We start from the raw sequence: 25,591 nt of genomic DNA on the forward strand, positions 1-25,591 counted from the left end.
AAAGAAATTCTATACTGCTAGAATTAGGAACATCAAACACAAAAAGGAGAATTAGGAACTGCTATTACAGGGGTTTAGAATTGGGCTCTCACATATACTGTATAAAAAGAAGTTAAAGGAGTCAGTAATCTTGATATATGTAGAGGATAATCATACAAAATATAGCTTTCAAATGTCAAACAGAAACATAAATGAATTATGACCTAAGAGACAAAAATATAAAGGGGAAGAGACAGAATAACACAAATTGAGCAAAAGGGCTTTATATTCCTTTCCTCAGAGGACAGAGAGATGACACAACGAAGTTGGAATTTGACCTAGGGTTGACTTTCATCTTCTGATTATGCTGGAAAGACTCTAAATCACCAAAATTCACTTGTTCCCTAAATGATGTATTTCTAATTAAAAAGTCAGGAGTCACAGCATAGGATAAATTAAAAGAACTCACAGTTCGTTGGGTTCACTGGATATTTCACCCCTGGTTTTTTCATTTGTCACATGCTCCTTGAATGTGGGAGGGGCTGTATAGTTCAGCCTGTCCCTTGACCCTGAAAGTTTAGGAAGAAGATGCAGACTCTGGCAATAGTACCCTCCAAAACACTGAGTGCTGAAACTGGAACACCAAGTGCTGGATGTAAGGAGCCTTGAGACCTGGGTAAATCCTTATACGATAACAGGTCCCAGAGGAGAGGTTCTCTTTATTCTTGCCCAGAATTGCCACTACAGATTTCATAAATCCAACAGGACTACAGACTCTCAAATAGGTATAAATGGGAATAAGAAAAAAAGGTGCGAGCTTGTCTGGCAGGGACTCTGTGTCTAACACTAACACATCATTATCGCTAGTGCCTGGTAAATAATTATGGTGCCCTTTAAACTGTTCAATGGAACTGAAATTTAGACGTTGAATTTCTCTACTTTTAGCTGTTTTTGCAAACTTTTGGTTGTCTGGAGTAGTGGAATTGAAAGTACAGGACCATACTAAACAAAGTAAGTATTTATTAATAAAATTAGAATATTTATAAAATGCTGTGTGTAGATTTCCTTCACCTAGGCTGCTCATCCCTGATCTACTTTGGACAGTCAATATTGGGTTTCATAGCAGACAGAGAAAGACTGAACTCAAACTGAACCACAGAGCCATTCCTAAGAAAAACAGGAAGAGGAGAAATTGCAAATGATGCTAATCATTTACAGCCTGACTTCTGGGCCTAGACTTTAGGAATGGGCTTTGGGGAATCTCTGAACCCATGGAAATCATTTGCAAAGTTTGTCTATGTGTGTGTGCATTTTTCTTGGGAGAAGGGCCTTTGCTTTGATCATTGTTTCAAAGGAGCCCGCTTCTCCAAAAGGCTAAGAACCCCAGGTTTAGAGGCACAGCTGGTCTGAAAATCCTACTCTCTGGCCACATAGCCCACATGTGCGGCAGAAGGACCCCTCATAGGATCACTCCCCTTACGACCTGAGCAATGTTATGTCCGGCTCTTCTAGACATGCTGCAGAACCAACCAGCAAAGTTCCCGTTTCCTGTTGTCTGATTCTCCCTCCCCTCAGCAGTACTCCATGGCGAACTGAGAATTTCGAACCTAACGTCCCACTCAGGAAAAAAAAGATTTCAGGGAGGCACAAAGGAGTGAGTGAGAACAAAAGAACAAAATGGAGTGGTGGGCGGAATAAAGCAGTGCGGAAAACGTGGCTGGCACATCAATCCTCCCCAGTGTTTCAGACTTGACGGGAACGTGACCCTAAGCCTCACCCTTCTTGGGTTTCTCGGACACTGGCGCACCAGCTGTGTGGAGCGGTCTGTGTCCCACGTGGACGTGAGGCGGGGGGCGGCGGAGAGCAGAAGAACCGACGCGCTGGGACTGCCCTTGCAGCCGGTGCATCAGGGGGCGCTGGTGCATGGGGGCGCGCTGCCGCCTCCCCGCGTCCCGCCGCCTCCTCGCGGGCTCCGAGAGCTGAGCCGCCGCCGCCGCCTCGGCGCGCAGGTCCCGGCCCGCAGCGTTCAACCGGAGCAGGGTCGTCCTCAGCCTACGGCAAAACAGAGCCCGTGGCAGTTTATTTGGGACAAATAATCATGAATCGATCTGTGGTATGAATTGATCTACTATGGTCCATTATTAACACTTAAAAAATTAATTTTCTGTCCCCAGTACACTGTAACTCTTTGAGGGCAGGGACATCATGGTGCCTTTGTCTATTCTGCTGCAGTGACCACACACTCATCTTAGTAAAAATTGTTGGGGCACTCCCCTAATGTATTTGTGTGCATATTTATTTTTAAATTATGTATATTTATTTCTGTACTAATAAATTTTAGTCATTATAAAGCACGAACAAAAAAACTAATTTTTAAAGGGATAATAAACATAAGTAGAAATTTTAATATTTACTTTTCCAAAAAGAAAAAGAAAAAAAATATTTACTCTTCCCATCCCACTTATATGTATGCTCCTGTATATGTGCCCCAAATTAAAGATGATTCGTCTTAGTTCCTAGTATATACTGAGCCTTGCCTATAGTGAATAGTCAACTGCTATTCCTTATCATGACCTCAAATCATTTTTCTTTCTTTTTTTTAATTTGAGACAGATTCTCTCTTTGTTGCCCAGGCTAGAGTGAGTGCTGTGGCGTCAGCCTAGCTCACAGCAACCTCAAACTCCTGGGCTCAAGCAATCCTGGTGCCTCAGCCTCCCGAGTAGCTGGGCTACAGGTATGCACCACCATGCCCGGCTAATTTTTTCTATATATATTAGTTGGCCAATTAATTTCTTTCTATTTATAGTACAGACGGGGTCTCGCTCTTGCTCAGGCTGGTTTTGAACTCCTGACCTTGAGCAATCCTCCCGCCTCAGCCTCCCAGAGTGCTAGGATTACAGGCGAGAGCCACCTCGCCCAGCCTCAAATCATGTTTCTTATCATTACCATCAGATTCTGTGGTCTCATTGTGCTATGGACTGAACTGTGTCCCTCAACCCCAAATTCATACGTTGAAACCCTAACCTCCAATGTGGCTGTATCTGGAGATTGGGTCTTTAGGAGATTATGAAGGTTAAATGAGGTCATAAGAGTAGAGAGCTAATTGGATATAACTGTGGCCTTATAATAAGAAGGGAGATTTCTTCTCTCTCATCCCCCACCACTGTCATGTGAGGACACAGGGAAAAAGAGGTAGTCTGGCAAGCTAGAAAGAGGACCCTTACCAGAATCTGAGCATGCTGGCACCCTGATCTCACTACCAGCCTCCAGAACTGTGAGAAAATAAATGTGTGTTGTTTAGGCTACACGGTCTGTGGTATTTTGTTATGGCTGCCTGAGCTAAAACATACTGCCTGCCTATTCTGACATTTACTAACTTTGCCCTTGGGCATGTCACTTAACTTTTCTATGCTCAGTTTTCTCATCAATAAATAAAGATAAAAATAGTATCTACCTCACTACATTGTTATGAAGATCAAATAAGTTAATATATGTAAAATGCTTAAAACAGTGATGGGGCATTGTAAGTACTATAGGTGTTAGCTATTATTATTACATATCGTTATATCTAGATAAAGAAATGAAGGTATAACATAGCTCAGTAATTAGCTCAAAACCAAGGGGATAGAATCCAGGTTAGCCATTTAACATCCATAATCTCAAGTACCCTGGTTATCAACCAAGAAGCAAGATTTTTTTTGGCTCAGGCAACCTTCTGACCTCACCAAATTCTCAAGTCCTGACAATATAAACAAAAATCACCAATTCTGAAGAGCACTGGTCTACGATGGAAGCCTACAATGAGTGACTGCAACTTCTTTACCCATCAGAGTTTCAGCCTTGCTCTAGTCTATCTAAATACAGAATTGTCCTCAATTTCTGACAGCACCAAATCTGGAGCTACTTCTGTTTCCCTGGATCTTCCCACAAATCACCCAACCAAACATAGCTCAGATATTCTAACAGGTTCTAACACATTTACTGAGATACCTTTAGTTTCCTATGGTATGTATTTTCTCTAGCTGTAATTAGTATTAAACCCAACTTGCCCAACAGCAGGTATGTGGCTGGTGGTATTTGGCTGGAGAGCACTGACACTGTCTTCAAAATGTAACCTAGACTCTGGACTTTCAGACTCCCATTCTTCTCATCTATTTATCTCTCCATTATCCTATCTCAGATTCCTCTCCAGGTCCCCACTCCAGAGATCCACCTTTGAAAGCTAATAACCTAAGATCACTGTATATAGTATATTTTGCAGTTAAGAGCTTTTAGCTCTGCTACTCTCTAGATCTGATCTTGGGCAAGCTATTTAATGTGCCTCATTTTCCTCTTAATAATACCTCCTTCATACTATTAAATGAGTTAATAGTATCTGCGATGATATTAAGGCAATTAATATATATAAAACACTTACAACATACCTGCATATAATAGCAAAGGATCAACAAAGGATCAATATGATCTTTGGTTTTGTTTTGTAAATAAAGACCCCTTCTTTTACTTGCCCCTGCAGCCTTTGTTCCTCTGAGATTTTGACTATTCCCCTGTCTCCACCCTCTCTTTTGTGACCAGGGCAGGAGCCTATCCAATCTCTTGTTCTATGGGCTTAGTATCACCAAGGTTCTTTTTTTTTTTTTAATTCTTTTTTTTTTTTTTTCCGAGAAGATTTTCTGCAGAAGCACTAAGGTTCTTGATGCTTTGTGGGCTATGGTCACAGTCTATTGATGTATTTGGCAAGAAAATGGACAAAAGCAACTGTATTTGACACTTAAATTATTTTCTGGTATAGACATTCTCAGCAAAATTGATTCCTTTTTGTTTAATGTGATGTAGGCCTGGTGTGCAATACAGCTTTTATAAATTTAAGGAGAACTCTAAGTACCTTTTGATCTCATCCTGTTGCTTCCAAGAAAGCTCCTTCACTAACAGGTGCTCTTCATGAAGCCGAAAGAAACTGTCCTCCAATTCCTCCCGGTTCATCCTGCTCAAGGGTGGTGGCGTTTTTATATTCTTACCTAAAGTCCCAGGAAAGAGTACATGGAGAATATTTTCACATGTAATTTTTTTTAACCCTTCAGTTCTCTCATCACATCTTGTCCAGAGAGAATCTATCTTAAGTTAAGTATTAAAGAGAAAATTTAGGAAGTATCTGAAATGACTACTAATGGACCTCTGGAGGCTCTTTTCGTATGATTCCAGCATGAGGTATGACTCAACCTCCTGTCTGGAAAATACATTCTTTTGATAAAAATATCAAATGAAGCCTTTATTCTACTTATTTTTTTTATTCTTCTATTTTTACTCCTTATTAGATAATTTGGACCTAGACAAAGATTGTTCCCATGACTATCTTCAAATATTCAGTAAGGCACCAGGTGTGGTGGCTCACACCTGTAATCCTAGCACTTTGGGAGATCAAGGCAAGAGAACTGCTTGAGCCCAGCCTCAAGGAGGGTTGCACTGAGCTATGATGACACCACTACACTCTAGCCCAGGCAACAGAGCAAGACTCTGTCTCAAAAAAAAAAAAAAATCTAGTAAGAATAAAAACCTTTCTTGATTATCAAGAACCACCTCATTTGTTTTTGTGGTCTGGAGAAACTATCCCCAAAGCTGTCTCCTTGGTTTAAGCAGAGGAAACTAAAGCACACTTTTCAGTATGTGAGTGTTCACTGGTCCAGGGCAAACTGATCTCTTGGTGAATGGTAACCGTCTTAAAACCCCAGAACTAAAAACACAGATCCTTTTTCCTTTAGGAAGAAAAAGGACTCAAAGCTTTGGTCTCAGACCCACCTCAGCCACCACTATCACCTCTCTGGTCTGTCTTTTGGAAATGATGACAAGTAAGTTTTTTGTTTTTTGGTTTGTTATTTTTTTTAAGGCAGAGTCTCACCCTGTTGCCTGGGCTAGAGTGCTGTGGTATTAGCCTAGAGTGCTGTGGTATTAGCCTCATTCACAGCAACCTCAAACTCCTAGGCTCAAGCAATCCTGCCTCAGCCTCCCAAGTAGCTGGGACTATAGGCATGCACTGCCATGTTTGGCTAATTTTTCCTTTTTTAGTTGTCCAGCTAATTTCTTTCTATTTTCAGTAGAGACAGGGTCTGGCTCTTGCTGAGGCTGGTCTTGAACTCCTGTCCTCAAGCAATCCTCCTGCCTTGGCCTACCAGAGTGCTAGGATTACAGGCGTGAGCCACTACACCCAGTCTGAGTAAGTTTTTTTAAAAAACAGCTTTACTGGCCGGGTGTGGTGGCTCACGCCTGTAATCCTAGCATTCTGGGAGGCCGAGGGGGGCAGATGGCTTGAGGTCAGGAGTTCAAAACCAGCCTAAGTGAGACCCCCGTCTCTACTATAAATGGAAATAAATTAATTGGCCAACTAATATATATATATATAAAATTAGCCGGGCATGGTGGCACACGTCTGTAGTCCCAGCCACTCGGGAGGCTGAGGCAGTAGGATCGCTTGAGCCCAGGAGACTGAGGTTGCTATGAGCTAGGCTGATGCCACAGCACTCACTCTAGCCTGGGCAACAAAGTGAGACTGTCTCAAAAAAAATAAAAATAAAAAACAAGGCCGGGCGAGGTGGCTCACGCCTGTAATCCTAGCACTCTGGGAGGCCGAGGCGGGCAGATTGCTCAAGGTCAGGAGTTCGAAACCACCCTGAGCAAGAGCGAGACCCCGTCTCTACTATAAATAGAAACAAATTAATTGGCCAACTAATATATATAGAAAAAATTAGCCGGGCATGGTGGCACATGCCTGTAGTCCCAGCTACTCGGGAGGCTGAGGCAGGAGGATTGCCTGAGCCCAGGAGTTTGAGGTTGCTGTGAGCCAGGCTGACGCCATGACACTCACTCTAGCCTGGGCAACAAAGCGAGACTCTGTCTGAAAAAAAATAAATAAATAAAAATAAAAAACAGCTTTACTAAGGCATAATTGACATGTAATTCACTGCACATATTTATTACTTAGCATTCTACTAACTGAAGGTAGAGATTTCCTTTCGTTTATTTATTAATTTATCTATTTATATCTGTATGATTTCATAGATTCCTATTTTATTCAATGAGTTATAATCCATCCATCTAATTATTTACTTTCATGCTCAAATTGTCCCATATCTGGCTAGTGTGAGCCCTTCAAACTGGCTCTGGTGTTCTTTTTTTTTTTTTATTTTTTTGAGACTGTTGCCTGGGCTAGAATGCCATGCATCAGCCTAGCTCACAGCAACCTCTAACTCCTGAGTTCAAGTGATCCTCTTGCCTCAGCCTCCCGAGTAGCTGGGACTACAGGCATGCACCCCCATGCTCGGCTAATTATTTATATATATATATATTTTTTTTTTTAGTTGGCCAATTAATTTCTATTTTTTTTTAGTAGAGATGGGGGGGGGGTCTTGCTTTTGCTCAGGCTGGTTTCGAACTCCTGACCTCGAGCAATCCTCCCGCCTCAGCCTCCCAGAGTGCTAGGATTACAGGCGTGAGCCACCGTGCCCGGCCTCTGGTGTTCTTTTAAAATATCCCCATAATTTTTTGAGAACTTCCATAATTTCTAGCACAATAAGAGGCTTATTAACAGGCTTGAACATTTTCTTATCTTGTATTTTTCTTGCCCTAGCCCTTAGTCCCTTTTAGTGGAGAATGGTATTTAAAAACCAAGATCTCCCCTTTCCTCAAGGGGTGTATGCTACCATAATGTGTGTGATGCACACCACCGGGGGATTGGACACATTGGGGGGAGGGAGGGGGGGCATTGTACCTCCATAATATGATGAAATAAAAAAAAAAATCTGTGCCCCCATAATATGCCGGAAAAAAAAATAAATTAAAAAAAAATAAAAACCAAGATCTCGGTATTATGTGCTCTTATGGCTACTGGATTGTCATTCTTTCTATGCCCTCTCAGCTGACAATCAGGGAGTGTTGGTATGTACAGAAACACACACACACACACCTTTTCTATACATTAGAAATGAGTTTATCCTGATACCTCCGTATAAAACCCAAATCATATGGTTTATTTTACCCTTCTGCCCTTCCAAATTTGCATCTTCCTTCTCAAACACTGACAAATCAGCCCTTATTATCCTCAATATATTTACTTGTTTGCACCACGCCCAGTCAGCCATATTTTAATAAAACTGTTTATATTTCACACATATAAATGAGCCAATAAGCCGGGCGCAGTGGCTCATCCCTGTAATCGTAGCACTCTGGGAGGCTGAGGTGGGTGGATTGCTCAAGGTCAGGAGTTTGAAACCAGGCTGAGCAAGACTGGGATCCTGTCTCTATTAAAAACAGAAAGAGGCTGGTCCGAAGGTAGTGAGTTATCTCACGTGATTGTTCACAGTCAGTTACAGATTGAACTCCTTGTTCTACTACTTTCCCCCCTCCTCACTACTGCACTTGACTAGTCTTAAAAAAAAAAAAAAATAAAATAAAAAAAAAAACAGAAAGAAATTAATTAGCCAACTAAAAATATATAGAAAAAATTAGCCGGGCATGGTGGCACATGCCTGTAGTCCCAGCTACTCTGGAGGCTGAGGCAGAAGGATCACTTGAGCCCAGGAGTTTGAGGTTGCTGTGAGTTAGGCTGAAGCCACGGCACTTTAGCCTAGGCAACAGAGCGAGATTCTGTCTCAAAAAAAGAAAAAAAAGTGAGCCAATAAAACAACAGACAGTTTGAAGAATACTAGTAAAGTGAACATAAGCACACACATCACCTAATTTAAGAAACAGAATGTTACTATACACTAAGAGTGCTCTGTAAATTCCTCACCCATCCTATGTCTGCCTTCTGCCAGAGGTGACCACTATCTTGAATACTTGAATATTTCTTTATAATTTTGCAAAGAAATTTAAATTTTCTTTGAGATTTATTACCTAAATATGTGTTCCTAAACATTATATAGTTCAGTCTTTCCTATTTTTCATTTTCATACATTCTAAACCATACTTATTTATTTCACTGTGATGGCTTCTTGGGCTCAGCATTGTTTTTGAAATTCATCCAAGGCGTTAAGGGTAGCTGAGTCATTTGTGTTCACTTTTTATTAGCATTTCATTATATGATTATATATCAACATATATTCATTCTATAATCAGTGAACATTTAAGTTGTTTCTATTTTTTATTCTTATGAGTAATAGTGCTATGAACACTCTGGTATATGTCTCCTGCTACATATGTGCAAGAATTTCTGCGTATTTCATACCCAGAAGCAGAGTTACATGTTCAACTTTACTTAATAATGCCAAGCTTTTTCCCAAAGTGGCTGCACTGTTTATACACCTATGGGCAGTGCATGAAGCGTCCTATACTTGAAAAAAAAATTTATAAAAATGAAATCAAGTGAAAATAGAATCAACAGTAGCTATGACTGAGATTTTGGGGTGGGAGAATAGAAGAAAGTTACAAAAAAAATCTTAAGATGTGTGTGGAAGAAGCTCTTGTGAGGTTGAGCCCTTTTATTTTAAATTACATACCTCTGCTTAGTGGGAGTGAAGGGCTAATCACATGGAGTGAAGCCCACTAGATTGTTCTTGGCTTTTGTTGTGGTGGTGGTATTTAGCTTTTACCTCCTAAACTCACACAGTAGAAATTGTATTACACGAAGTTAAGAATAGGCTGGGCGCGGTGGCTCACGCCTGTAATCCTAGGCCGAGGCGGGAAGATCGCTCAAGCTCAGGAGTTCAAAACCAACCTGAGCAAGAGCGAGACCCCGTCTCTACTATAAATAGAAAGAAATTAATTGGCCAACTAATATATATAGAAAAAATTAGCCGGGCATGGTGGCGCATGCCTGTAGTCCCAGCTACTTGAGAGGCTGAGACAGGAGGATTGCTTGAGCCCAGGAGTTTGAGGTTGCTGTGAGCTAGGCTGACGCCACGGCACTCACTCTATCCTGGGCAACAACGTGAGACTCTGTCTCAAAAAAAAAAAAAAGAAGTTAAGAATAACATGTTGAGAAGATTGAAGAGCTAATAGAAAAGCAGTCAATGTGAAGGCTAGCAAAATGCTCTGTAATGACAGATTGAGAGATCTTTTAATTCTAAAAGGCATCCATCCTCAAGCACTGGATTTACCTTTTGACACTGGTAGCATCAGCGGTATGGCATCTGTGTCTCTAACTGGCAGGTCTCCTGATGTATGGTCCACCAGATCTGACATGATCTCAGTTCCCAAGCTGTAAGAGATCCCACAGGACACTGAAATAAAGGAAAAGTCCAGCTAATTACATGGAACTTTAGCATGTCTTCTGCAGGCTGTACTTAAGTTGTAGCAGAAATTTCTCAGCACTTTCATGATAATATATCATAGTCGCTTATGTGTTGATGTGGATTATTCTATACTTAAGGGTAAGAACAAAAATTCAGTAGTAATGACATTATGTATTCAACATGAAAATTAGTTTTTCTGATTATAGAATGAATGCATATCATTTTGGATCAATTTTTTTTTTTTTTTTTTTTTTTTTTGAGACAGAGTCTCGCTTTGTTGCCCAGGCTAGAGTGAGTGCCGTGGCGTCAGCCTAGCTCACAGCAACCTCAAACTCCTGGGCTCAAGCGATCCTTCTGTCTCAGCCTCCCAAGTAGCTGGGACTACAGGCATGTGCCACCATGCCCGGCTAATTTTTTTCTATATATATTAGTTGGCCAATTAGTTTCTTTCTATTTATAGTAGAGACGGGGTATCGCTCTTGCTCAGGCTGGTTTCGAACTCCTGACCTCGAGCAATCCGCCCGCCTCGGCCTCCCAGAGAGCTAGGATTACAGGCGTGAGCCACCGCGCCCGGCCTGGATCAATTTTTAAGTGTCTGCTCAGCTTGGAAGCTAAGGATCATCCCCTTTCTCTGGGAAATGGGCCTCAAACCCCTTCTCACCACTACATTTACAGAGACTAACTTCCTAGGTACCAGTTTACACTCTATGATCCAGTCCCCACAACCATGGGTGATTGGACCAGGGCAGACAAGTGACCCAAGCTGGGCCAATTAGATTCTCTCTCCCAGGTGGATGGAAATGGGACAAAGAGAGTTAAATTAATCTCTATGGATGGCTAGAACTATTATGTAAACTTGGCAGCTCTGACTATATTCAGCTCTGTGGCCTGGATAATCAGGAAATCCTATCTATAGAGTTGTCTCACACCTTGATAAACTTTCTTTTTTTCCTGGATGATAGCATGTAGTCTCCTGGCTTTAACTGCCATGTACCTATATGCTGTGGCCTCCAAAATTTATGTCTCCCATCCTTGATCTTTAGATTTGTACAACTTCCTGTCTTTTAAACATTTCCACTTGCATGACCACTGGATATATCAAATTCAACTTTCCCAAACAGGAAATTTAGGACCAGGTGCAGTGGCTCACACCTGTAATCCTAGCACTCAAGGAGGCCGAGGCGGGAGGATTGCTCGAGCTCAGGAGTTCGAAACCAGCCTAAGCAACAGTGAGACCCTGTCTCTACTAAAAATAGAAACAAATTAATTGGCCAACTAAAAATATATAGAAAAAATTAGCCGGGCATGGTGGCACATGCCTGTAGTCCCAGCTGCTCTGGAGGCTGAGGCAGAAGGATCGCTTGAGCCCAGGAGTTTGAGGTTGCCATGAGCTAGGCTGACACCACGGCACTTTAGCTCCAGCAACAGAGTGAGACTGTCTCAAAAATAAATAAAATAAATAAAAAATAAATTTAAAAAAATATGTTAGCCTTGGCCGGGCGTGGTGGCTCACGCCTGTAATTTTAACACTCTTGGACGCCAAGGTGGAAGGATCTTTTGAGCTCAGGAGTTTGAGACCACCCTGAGCAAGAGCAAGACCCTCATCTCTACCAAAAATAGAAAAAATTAGCCAGGCATGGTGGCACATGCCTGTAGTCCCAGCTACTTGGGAGACTGAATCAGGAGGATTGCTTGAGCCCAGGAGTTTGAGGTTGCTGTGAGCTGGGCTGATGCCACGGCACTCTAACCTGGGCAACAGAGTGAGACTCTGTCTCAAAAAAAAAAAAAAAAAAAAAATACGTTAGCCTTGCTGAAACAAGATCTTAAAAAAAATTGGTTTAAGACTCAGAGCTGTTCGTCTCCACAGAAATCTTCAGTAAAAGGCAAAAGATTTATACGATTTAAGGAGAAACCAGAGTATACATAACATTTTTTAGTGCTCTCCCCATTTTCCTCTCTCATGCTCCATCAATTCTCCCTGAAACATCCAGATTGACTTTTACAAAACAAACCAGCTCATTTGCTGGCTAAAAGTCTCCGAATGGCTTTTCATTACGTTTAGAATAAAATCTAAACCTCTTTCCAGGGCCCATAAAGCCCTACTCTGTCTGACTCCCTTCCTACTTCTCCAGTCTCATTTTGTACCTACCGTCCTCTAGCTCACAATACTCTTCACCATGGACCTCCTCTCTGCTCCCCCAGTCATCAAGCTCTTTCTCACTATTTCCCTTCCTCTACTTGGCTGGCTCCTTCTCATCCTTCAGTCTCTCCAGTTTCTTTTCATCTGTCAAGAGGCCTTTCTCTGACTTTGATAACTAAACCGAGCACTTCCCCAGTTACACTCTGTAATGTCATCCTGTTTATTTCCCTTGTAACATTTACCATACTCACAAACTACCTGCATTTATTTATATTAATTTATTCCCTGTACCCCTCCTCACTAAAATAAAAGAACTTTGAAGGCACAAAATTGGTTTATATTGTTTACCTCTATATACCCAGCACCTGAACAGTTCCTGGAACATAGTAGGCACCCAATGAATAAATAAAGAATAAATGAAAAGATGAATGAATGAATAAATCAAGGGAAAGAATGACATAGAGGGGCTGAGATGAGTCAAAAAGTCCTGAAAGCATTCTGTTCTTGATTTCAGTCTTTTCCAAGGCCTGGCTCTGTTTCTACCCTTCAGTTGTGTCTTGTATAACAAATCTTCCCTTTTTGCTGAAGCCAGCTTGACTTTGTCAACTGAAGAAGCATGTTCACAAACTTTTCTGAACAGAGAAATATAAAGAAAAAAGCACAAAGAAAATGATGAAGAAATTCCATCACTGGGAAAGAACATTGTGTTGACTGACTTTCCAGACAATTTAACTTGAATTGGGCCATTCATAGTCCATTCTGTAATGTTTCCTTTTTAAAAATCACAATAAATGGACAGCACCTTCCTTTTTTTATTTTTAATTATTTTTTATTTTTTCCCTAACCACTAGACCACCAAGCAAGCATCTTTCTAATGACATAATTTAAATGGATCTATACAGATTTCATAACATGCCTCTTGTAAAGAAGCCAAACAGTTACGCAGAAGTTGATGTACTTTCATATGTAGGACAATAGTCTTAGGATTAGAACAGAATGGAAGCAACCAAGGAAACCATTTTGTTTTAAAGTAAATCTCCATTTAAAGTAGCATTTTCAGGCTTACCAAGATAAGCCTGCCTTCCTTCCTTCCTCTCTCTCCATTTTATTTATTTATTCATTTTTTGAGATTTGACAGAATCTCGCTTTGTTGCCCAAGCTAGAGTGAGTGCCGTGGCGTCAGCCTAGCTCACAGCAACCTCAAACTCCTGGGCTCAAGCGATCCTCCTGCCTCAGCCTGCCGAGTAGCTGGGACTACAGGCATGTGCCACCATGCCCGGCTAATTCTTTTTTTTTTTTTTTTAATTGAGATGTATTCTACATTTACTGATTTTTTTTTTTTTTTTTTTTTTTTTGAGACAGAGTCTCACTTTATTGCCCAGGCTAGAGTGAGTGCCGTGGCGTCAGTCTAGCTCACAGCAACCTCAAACTCCTGGCTCAAGCAATCCTCCTGCCTCAGCCTCCCAAGTAGCTGGGACTACAGGCATTCGCCACCATGCCCGGCTTCTTTTTAATATATATATATATTTTTAGTTGTCCAGGTAATTTCTTTCTATTTTTTTTAGTAGAGACGGGGTCTCGCTGTTGCTCAGGCTGGTCTCAAACTCCTGAGCTCAAACAATCCACCCGCCTCGCCCTCCCAGAGTGCTAGGATTACAGTTGTGAGCCACTGCGCCTGGCCTGAGAATAACCCTTTAGTAGTGATAGATGCATAAATCCAGCTTGATGACACTAGCAATTAAAATTGTACAGCCAAGTCGGGCGCGGTGGCTCACGCCTGTAATCCTAGCACTCTGGGAGGCTGAGGCGGGCGGATTGCTCAAGGTCAGGAGTTCAAAACCAGCCTGAGCGAGACCCCGTCTCTACCATAAAAATAGAAAGAAATTAATTGGCCAACTAATATATATAATATAAAAAAAAATCAGCCGGGCATGGTGGCGCATGCCTGTAGTCCCAGCTACTCAGGAGGCTGAGACAGGAGGATGGCTTGAGCCCAGGAGTTTGAGGTTGCTGTGAGCTAGGCTGACACCACGGCACTCACTCTAGCCTAGGCAAGAAAGGGAGACTCTGTCTCAAAAAAAAAAAAAAAATTGTACAGCCAGTTTCCCTTATTTGAAATTTATATTCACCTCTGATTAAATTTTGAGAGAATGAACTATAAACAGTTGCTATGATCAAGAGCCTAGGAATAAGAAAAATATGGATTCACATCCTTCCTTAGCTGTGTGACCATAAACAGATTATTTAACCACTCTGCTTAACTCAGGGAAGAATAAAGTGAGTGGGAATGTAAAAGAAGGATGACAGTCACATTTACTTGAAGGATTCGGTAAAGCTTTATAGATGGGGGTTTTGGAGACTGGGGGTAATTTTGTGGTTAATTACTTAACCACTCTGCTTATCATAATGCCTGGCGCTTAGTACATGCTCTGTATTAGCTAAATGCTAGCTGTTTTTGTTGTTTCCATTGAACTAGTCTTTGGCCAATTGATAATTCTATATTACATTTATCAGTATATATTAATGATTTATATTCTGATAGATATATAATTTTCTTGTGTGTTGGTTAATATGAGTCAGTTCTTTATAATGTTTATACATCATGGGCCTCTTCATTAGTCTATAAGCTCTTTTGAGGGTATCTTTGTATATCCAGTGTTTAACATAGTGTGGGTACATGGACATGTATAATAATTTTTCAGAGGACGTAATACACTGCATTGTGGCACAAGTTGTTTTCCTTTTTAGAATTGCCTTTATGATTTTACAAAGGTTTGTATTATTTTTTTCCCCACGAACACAGTGAGGTGAGAGCCAAAATAGTGTTACTGCTTTGAGTATGAGAAAGCAGGAAGAAGACAAATTCCAAAATCAGGTGAAAACTCTGCTCAAAGGAAAGTCAGTAGCATTTCAGTAGAACATAGGAAATGATGCTGCAGAAATATTTCCATGTTTTAAAAATTCATGGATTACATGGACCTGTGTGACAAAATATAGAAGTGGGGTTTTAATTATTTCAAAATTAATATGGGCCGGGCATGGTGGCTCACGCCTGTAATCCTAGTACTCTGGGAGGCGGAGGTGGGCGGATTGCTCAAGGTCAGGAGTTCAAAGCCAACCTGAGCAAGAGCGAGACCCCGTCTCTACTATAAATAGAAAGAAATTAATTGGCCAACTAATATATATAGAAAAAATATGGCTGGGCATGGTGGCGCATGCCTGTAGTCCCAGCTACTTGGGAGGCTGAGGCAGCAGAATTGCTTGAGCCCAGGAGTTTGAGGTTGCTGTGAGCTAGGCTGACGCCACAGCACTCACTCTAGCCTGGGCAACAAAGCAGACCTCTGTCTCAAAAAAAAAAAAAAAAAATTAATATGGATTGGGAATTCAAGTCTTCCCACTGCATAATGAACTAACTCTAACAGGCCCAGTAAATAGTCAAGTCTCTCAAAAGGGGGATGCAGTTAGGCTCCTCTGAGTTGAAGGTCTGGGGGAAGAAAGGGACAAATTGCAAATACAGCCTTGAAGAAAACCATTTTGCAGTGAGTCAGGGAACTCAGGAGGATTTGATCTTACATAAGGAGATAGACGCAAATGAAATGAAAGAATTGAGAAAGAAACTTGGAGCAGAGATAAAAAAAGAAGCTGTGGAGAAAAATATAGGCTCTGTAACTGTAGTGTTGGTCGTATGAATGCACAGAAAAGATGATCAAACTCTTGGAATTTGGATTGAATTTAATTTGACAAATGTTAACCATATGATTGTGCAGTTACTTCAAGGAGAAGAAAATGTGCAGTTACTTCAAGGAGAAGAAAAATAGAGCTCTTGCTCTTAGGAAGTGAATAACTAAGATGAGAAATGAGGAAAGTATACTCTTAATTATAAATTAAAATATAAAAACTCAGGGAAGAATAAAGTGAGTGGGAACGTAAAAGAAGGATGACAGTCACATTTACTTGAAGGATTCGGTAAAGCTTTATAGATGGGGGGTTTTGGAGACTGGGGGTAATTTTGGCAGGTGGAGATACAGAGTATTTCATACAGACAGGATACTCTGAATAGAGTCAGGGACGGGCAAAAAGCAGGATGATGGGGGGCAGGGGCTATTTTTGTAACCCTAACAATATTTGTACCTCCATAATATGATGAAATAAAAGGAAAAAAAAAGCAGGATGATGTTGGACAGCATCAGGTAGGCATGAAGAGTTTAAGAAAGAGTCGTGAAAATTTAAGTGAAAAGAAACATATCTTGGAAGACCTTGCATATAAAATAGAGGATTTTTATATCTTCTGACTAACATCTCCCCAACTCTGATACAAAATGTCAGTTATATAGGAGGAATAACTTTAAGAGATCTATTGTATAACATGGTGACTACAATAAATAACAACGTATTGGATTCTTAAAAATTGATAAGAGCAGGGATCCTCAAACTTTTTAAACAGGGGGCCAGTTTACTGTCCCTCAGACCATTGGAGGGCCAGACTATAGTTTTAAAAAAACTATGAACAAATTCCTATGCACACTGCACATATCTTATTTTGAAGTAAAAAAACAAACGGGCAAAAACACCTGCACGTGGCCCATGGGCTATAGTTTGAGGACACCTGGATAAGAGAGTAGATTTTAAGTGTCCTCACCTAAAAAAAACAAAAGATGATTACCCATATAGGGTAATACATATGTTAATTAGCACAAATTACCTATTACACAATGTATACATATTTCAAAAAACTTATTATATACAATATATACAATTTTTGTCAATTAAACTTTAATTTAAAAAGAGGAGTTTTATTCATCCTATAGATAATGGTCAGCAATTATACATTGTTTAACATAAGAGCAATAGAGTTAGAGTTGTGGAAGAGTTTTAGAAAGACTCATCCGCTATTAGTGGTTTAGAACCTGGAGAAGAGGACAGTGTTAGGGGATATTGCCATAGTTCAGGCAAGAGGCCTTGAACTAGGAGGATGGAAGCAGAGGGACAAAGGAGTGGGATGGATCATGAAAACACTGAAGAAGAATCACAAGACTTGACGATTGGTTGGATGTGGGATAGAGTTAAGAGGATGACAGGATTAAAGATGATGCAGTGATGTTGTGCTGGATGCCTGGGAGACTGAGGGTATAATACAGATGAATAAACTTATTTACAAACACCCAGGGAAAGAAATGGGAGACTATAAATATGTACTAGATATAAACTTACAGTTCTTGCTGTCTCCAGAGGGCTCTGTCTAATTCTTTTCTCTGAATGTTCTGGTGTCCACTAATACTCTAGGTTCCAATCCTCTTGTACTTCTGGCTTGTTAAAAGAGAAGCTAATCCAGTTCTGTTTAGCTTTTAAGATGTTAACTGTTTGTAGATCAGAGTGTGAAGGCTGCATTTTTTCTCTATGCACGTTGTACTTGGAGAAAGAGCAGCTAAACCATTCCTTAATATATTCACTTTTCAACTATAAAACTAAAGCTGAAAACATATTTGCTTGAGATTAAAAGAAATTTGCTGGTGTTGGGAGAATGATCTTTAAATCTCTCCCTGAAAGGCAACAACCATGGGAGACATTCTGGAGCCCTGAGATCTCTCTAAAGAGAACAAACCCTGCACAAGCAGTGGGATCAATATGCCCACTCAATCCATGTGTGCCAGAACTCTCTTAAGTAAAAAAGAATGTATATATCCCATTTCGCTATGGCCATAGTTTCTATTTTTTATATATATATATATTTTTATTTGAGGCTGCAGTGAACTATGATGACGCTGCTGCACTCCAGCCTCAGGCCATAGTTTCTAAATCAAACTTTGGGATGGAATTATGGACTAACAGGACTTGATAGTTTAAATTTAGATATTCTTAAAAATTCTGCATGGCTGGTCACTCTAGTCATACCATACATTAAGTGGAATATGGTCTCATAGGTGGAATATGGTCTCAATTGTTATATGATATCCTCTCTTTTATGCACTAACTGTGAGCATTGGGAAAGCTCTCATTCTGATTATTGCCATGAAGTGCAGGGATTTCCAGGAGGGTAATCACATGGTCAATGGGCACCATGTGACTTCCTCCAAATGCCATGATATAATAAAATTAAATTAAATAAATAAAGGTGAAAATACAATTAGGATGTACAGAAAGTATCCAGGACACATAAATTTACCAGTGAAAACAGGAAAATTCAATATTATATTATCCCAGGTCTAAGTGATAGAGTTATAAAAGCTGGGCTTTTATGCACCTAAGATTGCTTCTTGCCCAAGAAGCTATTTTATAATGAATCTTGGATTTTCTCTTCTTTTTTCAGATGCTCTAGCAAGAGATAGTGCTGGGCAAAATTTTGTAGCAAGCCAAGTTTATGTTTGGTAAACACGTTCTCTCTTTTCTGAACTCTGATTTTTGTTAATTTTTAAAATGACCCCTCTATAGCTTTTTTTTTTTTTTTTTTTTTTTTGAGACAGAGTCTCGCTTTGTTGTCTAGGCTAGAGTGAGTGCCGTGGCATCAGCCTAGCTCACAGCAACCTCAAACTCCTGGGCTCAAGCGACCCTACTGCCTCAGCCTCCCGAGTAGCTGGGAGTACAGGCATGTGCCACCATGCCTGGCCAATTTTTTCTATATATATTAGTTGGCCAATTAATTTCTATTTATTGTAGAGACGGGGTCTTGCTCTTGCTCAGGCTGGTTTCGAACTCCTTACCTCGAGTGATCCGCCCGCCTTGGCCTCCTAGAATGTTAGGATTACAGGCGTGAGCCACCTCACCCAGCCGCCTCTATAGCTTTTAGGCATCTAGTTTTCCCTAACATCTTAGACTGAATTTAGACTATTTGATGTTTTTTCACCAGCCTTAATATAGTTCTAAATATGGAATATAAGGACTTGTACCATGTTAAAGGAATTTCAGACATTAAGAAGGTGTTGGAGATATTATTTTATAACATTTTTCTGATTACAAAAGTAATACATATTCCTGGTGGACATGAACAGAGAAGTCAAAAGAAAAAAATGAAATGTACTTGTAATCCTACCATCCAGATATAACTACCATTATCATTTTGCTGTGTATATGCATATAAGCATATATAATATTTAAAATAAAAATGGGATCATTATTTTATTTTTAAAAATTTATTTAATAATTGTTATATTTGTGGTAAAATATACATAACATAAAACTTACCATCTTAACCATTTTTAAGTGTACAGTTCAGTAGTGCTAAGTATATTCACATTGTTGTGTAATCAATCTCCAAAACTTCTCATCTTGCAAAACTGAAACTCTGTACTCATTAAATAACAACTCTTCATTTCCCCCTCCCCTAACCTCTGACAGCCACCATTCTACTTTCTGTTCCTAAGGTTTGACTATTCCAAATCATTTACTTTTTAAAAGTTTTATTTTTCAATAACCAATATATAATAAATAATTGATATTTAAAAATATTATTAAATAGTCTACTACATAACTTTAAATGACTGCTTAATATTCTATTCTATAAACATACCATAATTTATTTAGTCAATGCCCTACCGATGAACATTTAGATTGTTTTTTCTTTTTTACCATTATAACTGCATTGCTTCCTGTGTGATTCTCTCCTTAAAGAAAAAATAAGAAAACAGAAAAGAAAGAAAAACAAAACAAAAAAAGAAAAAAATAACTGCATTGGATTAAAAATCTTGAAAGATAAATCCTTGACTACATTCATCATTATTTTTCTAAGATGAATTATTAGAAATATAATTGCTGTGTCAATGAGAATGCTCATTCTTAAGGTCTTTGGCATTTATTTTCAAATTGTTTAAGTAACCTTCAGAAAGGATCTACCAGTTTACACTACTATCAGCAGTATCCATTTCTTCTCATCATAACATTAGAAGCATTGTTTTTTTCAAACATCTATTTCATAGATGAAAATACAAATTCATGTCCTTTTAGTTTGTATTTCTTTGATTGCTATTTGCCTTGAACTTTAAAAAATATTTATTATTATTGTATATTTCTTTTAGGAGTCTTTGATGTATTAAGGATATTAAATTTTTGCATGTTTTCTATTTTGGTTGTTATATATGTCTGTTTTAAGTGTAAGTATCCTGAAATAGATTTAAGAAAGTATTTAACAACATGGAAAAGAAGGAGTGGGAAGATAGTTTTATATATTAGAACTTTTCTGTCCAAAACAGTAGCCACTAGCCACCTATGGTTATTACTTATTTAAAATGTAGCTGGTATGACTAAGGAATTGAATTTTTAATGTTATATCCTTTTTGTTTTAGTTTTCTCCAGTTTAAAAAAAACCTTATTGAAGTATATTTTACAAATACTCATTTTAGTTATATATTACAATGATTTTTTAGTAATTTACTAACTGCAACCATCACCATAAATCAGTTTTAGGATATTTTCATCTCTCAATTTTATTTACATTAAATTTAAATTTGAAAACTGATATTCAATTTAGTTATTGGCAACCTTCCTCACATAGGCTTAATAAAGCTATCTTTTGTTTTTCAGGACTCAAAAGAGATGGGATTTTAATGACTTCTCCTCCTTTGATTAAACTTGCCAATTCAAATGTGTGCCACTATATGATTTACCTTTCTTTGTGAAATTATTGCCCTAAATTCAGCATTTCTTCACATTCCCAAAATTTATCCTTCTTTGACCCCTACTGTGCTATTTTTTGACTCCCCAGAAGTGAATGGTAGTCAGTGTTTCTTTGGAGAATGAGGAAGTGAGCAGGGGTATATGCTCTGAGGTTTCAGGTATCTGAATATAAACTGAGATGACAGGATGTCAGTATTTTGGGTGGAGTTGTGGAATAGGAAGTAACCAAAGATAAGAATCATTTTATCAGAAATGGTCCTCAGACATTAAGAGAAGTCTCCAAATTGTGTTTTAAAAAGCTCCTGGCTAAATTTTATAATGGTCAATCACATGAAAGGTAATTACTATGTGAAAGATAATTTTATATCTGAAAATATGTGGGCCAGGCAGTTCACACAGTATTTTTATAGCACCAGAAGTTTGCTCAAAAGGTCAGTTTCTACTATGATAGTAAAATAGCCTCTAATAATGAAATGTAAGACTTGTCAACTAAAACAGCTGTTTGTAAGCTGTATAAAGATTAGCTAAATGAAAAATTACCAGAGGATAAAATCTTGAGCTTCAGAGCCAGAAGGAGAACAGATGGCAAATGTGTTAAAGAGGGCTTAACCTACAAGAAGCCAGATTTAGGTCATTGCTGAAATGCAAATTAGAAGAGGAGCAATGAAGACAAAGAAAAAATTGGAGAAAAATATTTAGTAGAAAGGGAAAAAAGATATTGAGGAAATAAGAAAGAAATAGGAAGTCCCCCCCCCCCCCCAAGAGATGAGGTCTAGTTATGTTGCCCAGGCTGGAGCATGGTGGCTTTTTACAGGTGCAAACATAACACACTATGGCCTAGAACTTCTGGGCTCAAGGAAGCCTCTTGTTTCAGCCTTCTGAGTAGCTGGGACTATAGGCATATGCCACCATACCCAGCTCTTTATTTTATTTTATTTTATTTTTAGAGATGGGGTCTCACTATGTTGTCCAAGCTGGAGGAAGTTCTTAAAACAGTCATTTATTCTCACAATATCTCCTTGAAGTGGCTTGGGTGTCTACAGTATATTGGTCTTATAGCACCCTGTTCTTATCTTTAGTAGTAGCACCTGCAAGTTGTTATAAATAATTAATTATTCACTCACTATTTGACACTGTTCTGGGGGGCAGGAGTCATGCCTATTTTGTTTACTTCTATGTTCTTGTGGCCAGGCACATACTTGACACAATATTATTGGACAGCATGTACTTAATAAATATTTGTGAAATGAATGAACAGGTAGAATTTTCCCACCTTGACATACCTCAAATTATTAATAACTGTGTAATGATTATATATACACACTCTATTATAAGCAGACTTCCTCCTGTCACAATCTTGGGTCTACCAAAAAACTAGCTGCGTGACCTTAGACAAATTACTTACACCTTTTTTTTTTTTTTGTAGACAGAGTCTTGCTCTGTTGCCCTGGCTAGAGTGCAGTGGTGTCATGATAGCTCACTGCAACCTCAAGCTCCTGGGTTCAAGTGATCCTCCTGCCTCAGCGTTCAAAGTAGTGAAATAGCTGGGATTACAGGTGCACACGACCATGCCCAGCTAATTTTTCTATTTTTTTTTTTTTGTAGAGACAAGGATCTTGTTCTTGCTCAGGCTGCCCTCGAACTCTTGAGCTCAAGAAGTTCTTCCATCTTGGCCTCCCAGAGTGTTAGGATTACAGGTGTGAGCCACTGTGTCTGGCCATTACTTAAACTTCTATGCTTTTAGTTTCCTCATCTTTAAAATCAAGATAATAAAATTACCAAATGAGGCTGAGTATGATGGCTCTTGCCTGTAATCCTAGCACTTTGGGAAGCTGAGGTGGGAGGATCACTTGAAGCCAGGAGTTCAAGACCAGTCAGTCTGAGCAATTGAATGAGACCCTGTCTCTATGAAAAGGTTACCAAATGAGCTAGTCCACTTGGAAAAGTGCTTGACACATGGTATCTGCTTAGAAGTTACCTATTAGTTTTATTATTAATCCAAGGGGGCCAAATATTTATTTTATTTTTTGAGACACAGTCTCACTCTGTTGCCCAGGCTGAAGTGCTGTGGCATCAGCCTAGCTCACAGCAACCTCAAACTCCTGGGCTCAAGCGATCCTCCTGCCTCAGACTCCTGAGTAGCTGGGACTACAGGCATGCACCACCATGCCTGGCTAATTTTTTCTATATATTTTTAGCTGGCCAATTAATTTCTGTCTATTTTTTAGTAGAGACGGGGTCTCGCTCTTGCTCAGGCCGGTTTCGAACTCCTGACCTTGAGCGATCTGCCCGTCTCAGCCTCCCAGATGGCTAGGATTACAGGGGTGAGCCACTGCGCCCGGGCTACAGTGCTGTGGCATCAGCCTAACTCATGGCAACCTCAAACTCCTGGGCTCAAGCAATCTTTCTGCCTCAGCTTCCCAAGTAGCTGGGATTACAGGCATGCGCCACCATGCCCGGCTAATTTTTTGTATATTTTTAGTTGTCCAGATAATTTCTTTCAATTTTTAGTAGAAACGGGGGTCTCGCTCTTGCGCAGGCTAGTTTTGAACTCCTGACCTTAAGCAATCCTCCTGCCTTAGCCTCCCAGAGTGGTAGGATTACAGGCGTGAGCCACCACGCCTGGCTTATTTTTTAACTTTTAAGCTCAAGGTATTAGTTAGTAAGAATAGGAGATGAAAGCTAATATTGTCAGTTCTTATGCCTCACTGGATATCAATGTTCAGAGAAACTCTAATAACAGTCATTTTTAGTACTCACAGGTACATCTATCTATACAGATCCTGAGCAGATCACTCTGTCTTTCTCTTTTTTTTTTGACATTGTCTCCTCCACAGAAGTTACAGATCACTGTCTATTAAACCATCCATTGATGGAAACACTTAATTCTTCTGGGCAGGAATTTAATTTTTCATTTAAGAGCCTTATCTTTTTTATTTTTTTGAGACATAGTCTTGCTCTGTCTCCCTGACAGAGTACAGTGGTGTCATCATAACTCACTGCAACCTCTAAGTCCTGGGCTCAAGCAATCCTCTTGCCTCATCCTTCAGAGTAGCCAGGACTACAGGCAGATGCCACCACACCTGGCTAATTTTTCTATTTTTCTTTTCTTTTTTTTTTTTTTTTAGTAGAGACGGTGTCTCACTCTTGCTCAGGCTGGTATAAAACCCCTGAGCTCAAGTAATCCTCCCCTCTCAGCCTCCCAGAGTACTAGGATTACAAGTGTGAGCCACCATGCCTGGACTAAGACCCATGTCCTTAATAGGTGATTTGGTTCTTTTGTTTTTGTTTGTTTGTTTATTTGTTTGTTTTTTGAGACAGAGTCTCACTCTGTTGCCTGGGCTAGAATGCCATGGCATCAGCCTAGCTCACAGCAACCTCAAACTCCTGGGCTCAAGCGATCCTTCTGCCTCAGCCTCTGGAGCAGCTGGGACCACAGGCATGCACCACTATGCCCAGCTAATTTTTTCTATATATTTTAAGTTGTCCAGCTAATTTCTTTCTTTTTTTTTTTTTTTTTTTTTTTTTTGCTGTTTTTCCTTCTTTTTGTCTTTCTATTTTTTAGTAGAGACAGGGTCTCACTCTTGCTCAGGTTGGTCTCGAACTCCTGAGCTCAAATGATCCTCTCTGCTTCAGCCTCCCAGAGTGCTAGGATTACAGGCATGAGCCACCGCACCCAGCCTTGAGTTGGGTTTTAAAGGATAATTGGAAGATGAGAAAGGAAAAAGGCAGTGTAGCATATTGGAGTGTAGGGCTACCTGGGCCAAGGGTCTTCGGGAGGGAATAAAATTGACAGATAAGGAGAGGCTAGTCAGGGAATATGTGTAAATGAAACAATAAAAATTTAGGACTAGTATAGAGAATTACTATAGTGTGGAAGTGTGGGAGTCATACAATAAAAGTGAGAGTTTTCAGATGATTACCATGACAGCAATTTGCAGGATCAACTTGGGGGCAGATAATGTGGGAAAAACAGGATGCAGTAAAATAGCAAATGTCTTGAAAGTGGTGTGTAATACCTTCCTCATGTTATTTTTTAGTTAGCATATAGTTGCCTATAGAAGATAGCTTGCAAACAGTCAAAAAGATCTCCAAATTAGTGTATTTCTGCACACTAATAAACATAAAGTAGTGTTGGATAAAATTAGAGAGCTCTGTCAAATTTTAATTGTGATTTGTCTGGATTTATCCAGACAGAGCACCTCTTCACTCTCCAGTGAAAGATACTATGACATCCTTGGATGATGGAGGATGCAGACAAAGAAAGGCAATGATGATTGTACTAGTAGATCCCTATTTGACTTGTTGAACACAATGTGGTAGATGACTAGGTAGGCTAGGTGTGTAGGATGATAGATATTGAGGATTTTATTCAACTAATATCTCAAGTAAAAAGTAAATTAGGCATTACATACCTGTTGCTGCTTTACCTTTCTTTTCCTTTTTGATAGGTGGCTTGGAATTGGGAGAAGGGAGAGTTGCAGAGAATATATTATTCTGATAATTCTTTTAAACCACATGAATCCTTCTTCACAGGGAATTATTTCTTGAATTGAAAACAAAAGTTCAGTCACCAAATAGGAACATTCAACTTTAGAACTGTAAGTGTGTTTAGAGTAGGCAGAAGAGATCAAGGGAATTT

At 39.5% G+C, this 25,591-nt stretch overlaps 1 protein-coding gene and 1 non-coding gene across 2 annotated transcripts in view; both read right to left on the reverse strand.

The window, feature by feature from the left end:
- The window catches only part of RPGRIP1 (RPGR interacting protein 1), an 82,936-nt gene that overhangs the window by 56,586 nt on the left and 759 nt on the right, over window positions 1-25,591 (reverse strand). Inside the window, exons 2-6 of the mRNA XM_020285884.2 lie at window positions 25,365-25,495; window positions 10,068-10,190; window positions 4,865-4,997; window positions 1,757-2,031; window positions 449-548 (exon numbers count right to left, since the gene is read on the reverse strand). Of these exons, the coding sequence (XP_020141473.2) occupies window positions 449-548; window positions 1,757-2,031; window positions 4,865-4,997; window positions 10,068-10,152 (593 nt within the window). The 5' untranslated portion in view covers window positions 10,153-10,190; window positions 25,365-25,495. The remainder of the gene's footprint in view (window positions 1-448; window positions 549-1,756; window positions 2,032-4,864; window positions 4,998-10,067; window positions 10,191-25,364; window positions 25,496-25,591) is intronic.
- Window positions 12,006-12,123, reverse strand: LOC142871605 (U5 spliceosomal RNA). The gene has a single exon (XR_012919843.1). It is a non-coding gene; the product is annotated as a U5 spliceosomal RNA (small nuclear RNA).

Source organism: Microcebus murinus, chromosome 6 (genome assembly GCF_040939455.1).
Source record: "Microcebus murinus isolate Inina chromosome 6, M.murinus_Inina_mat1.0, whole genome shotgun sequence".
In the NCBI taxonomy this organism is placed as follows: domain Eukaryota; kingdom Metazoa; phylum Chordata; class Mammalia; order Primates; family Cheirogaleidae; genus Microcebus; species Microcebus murinus.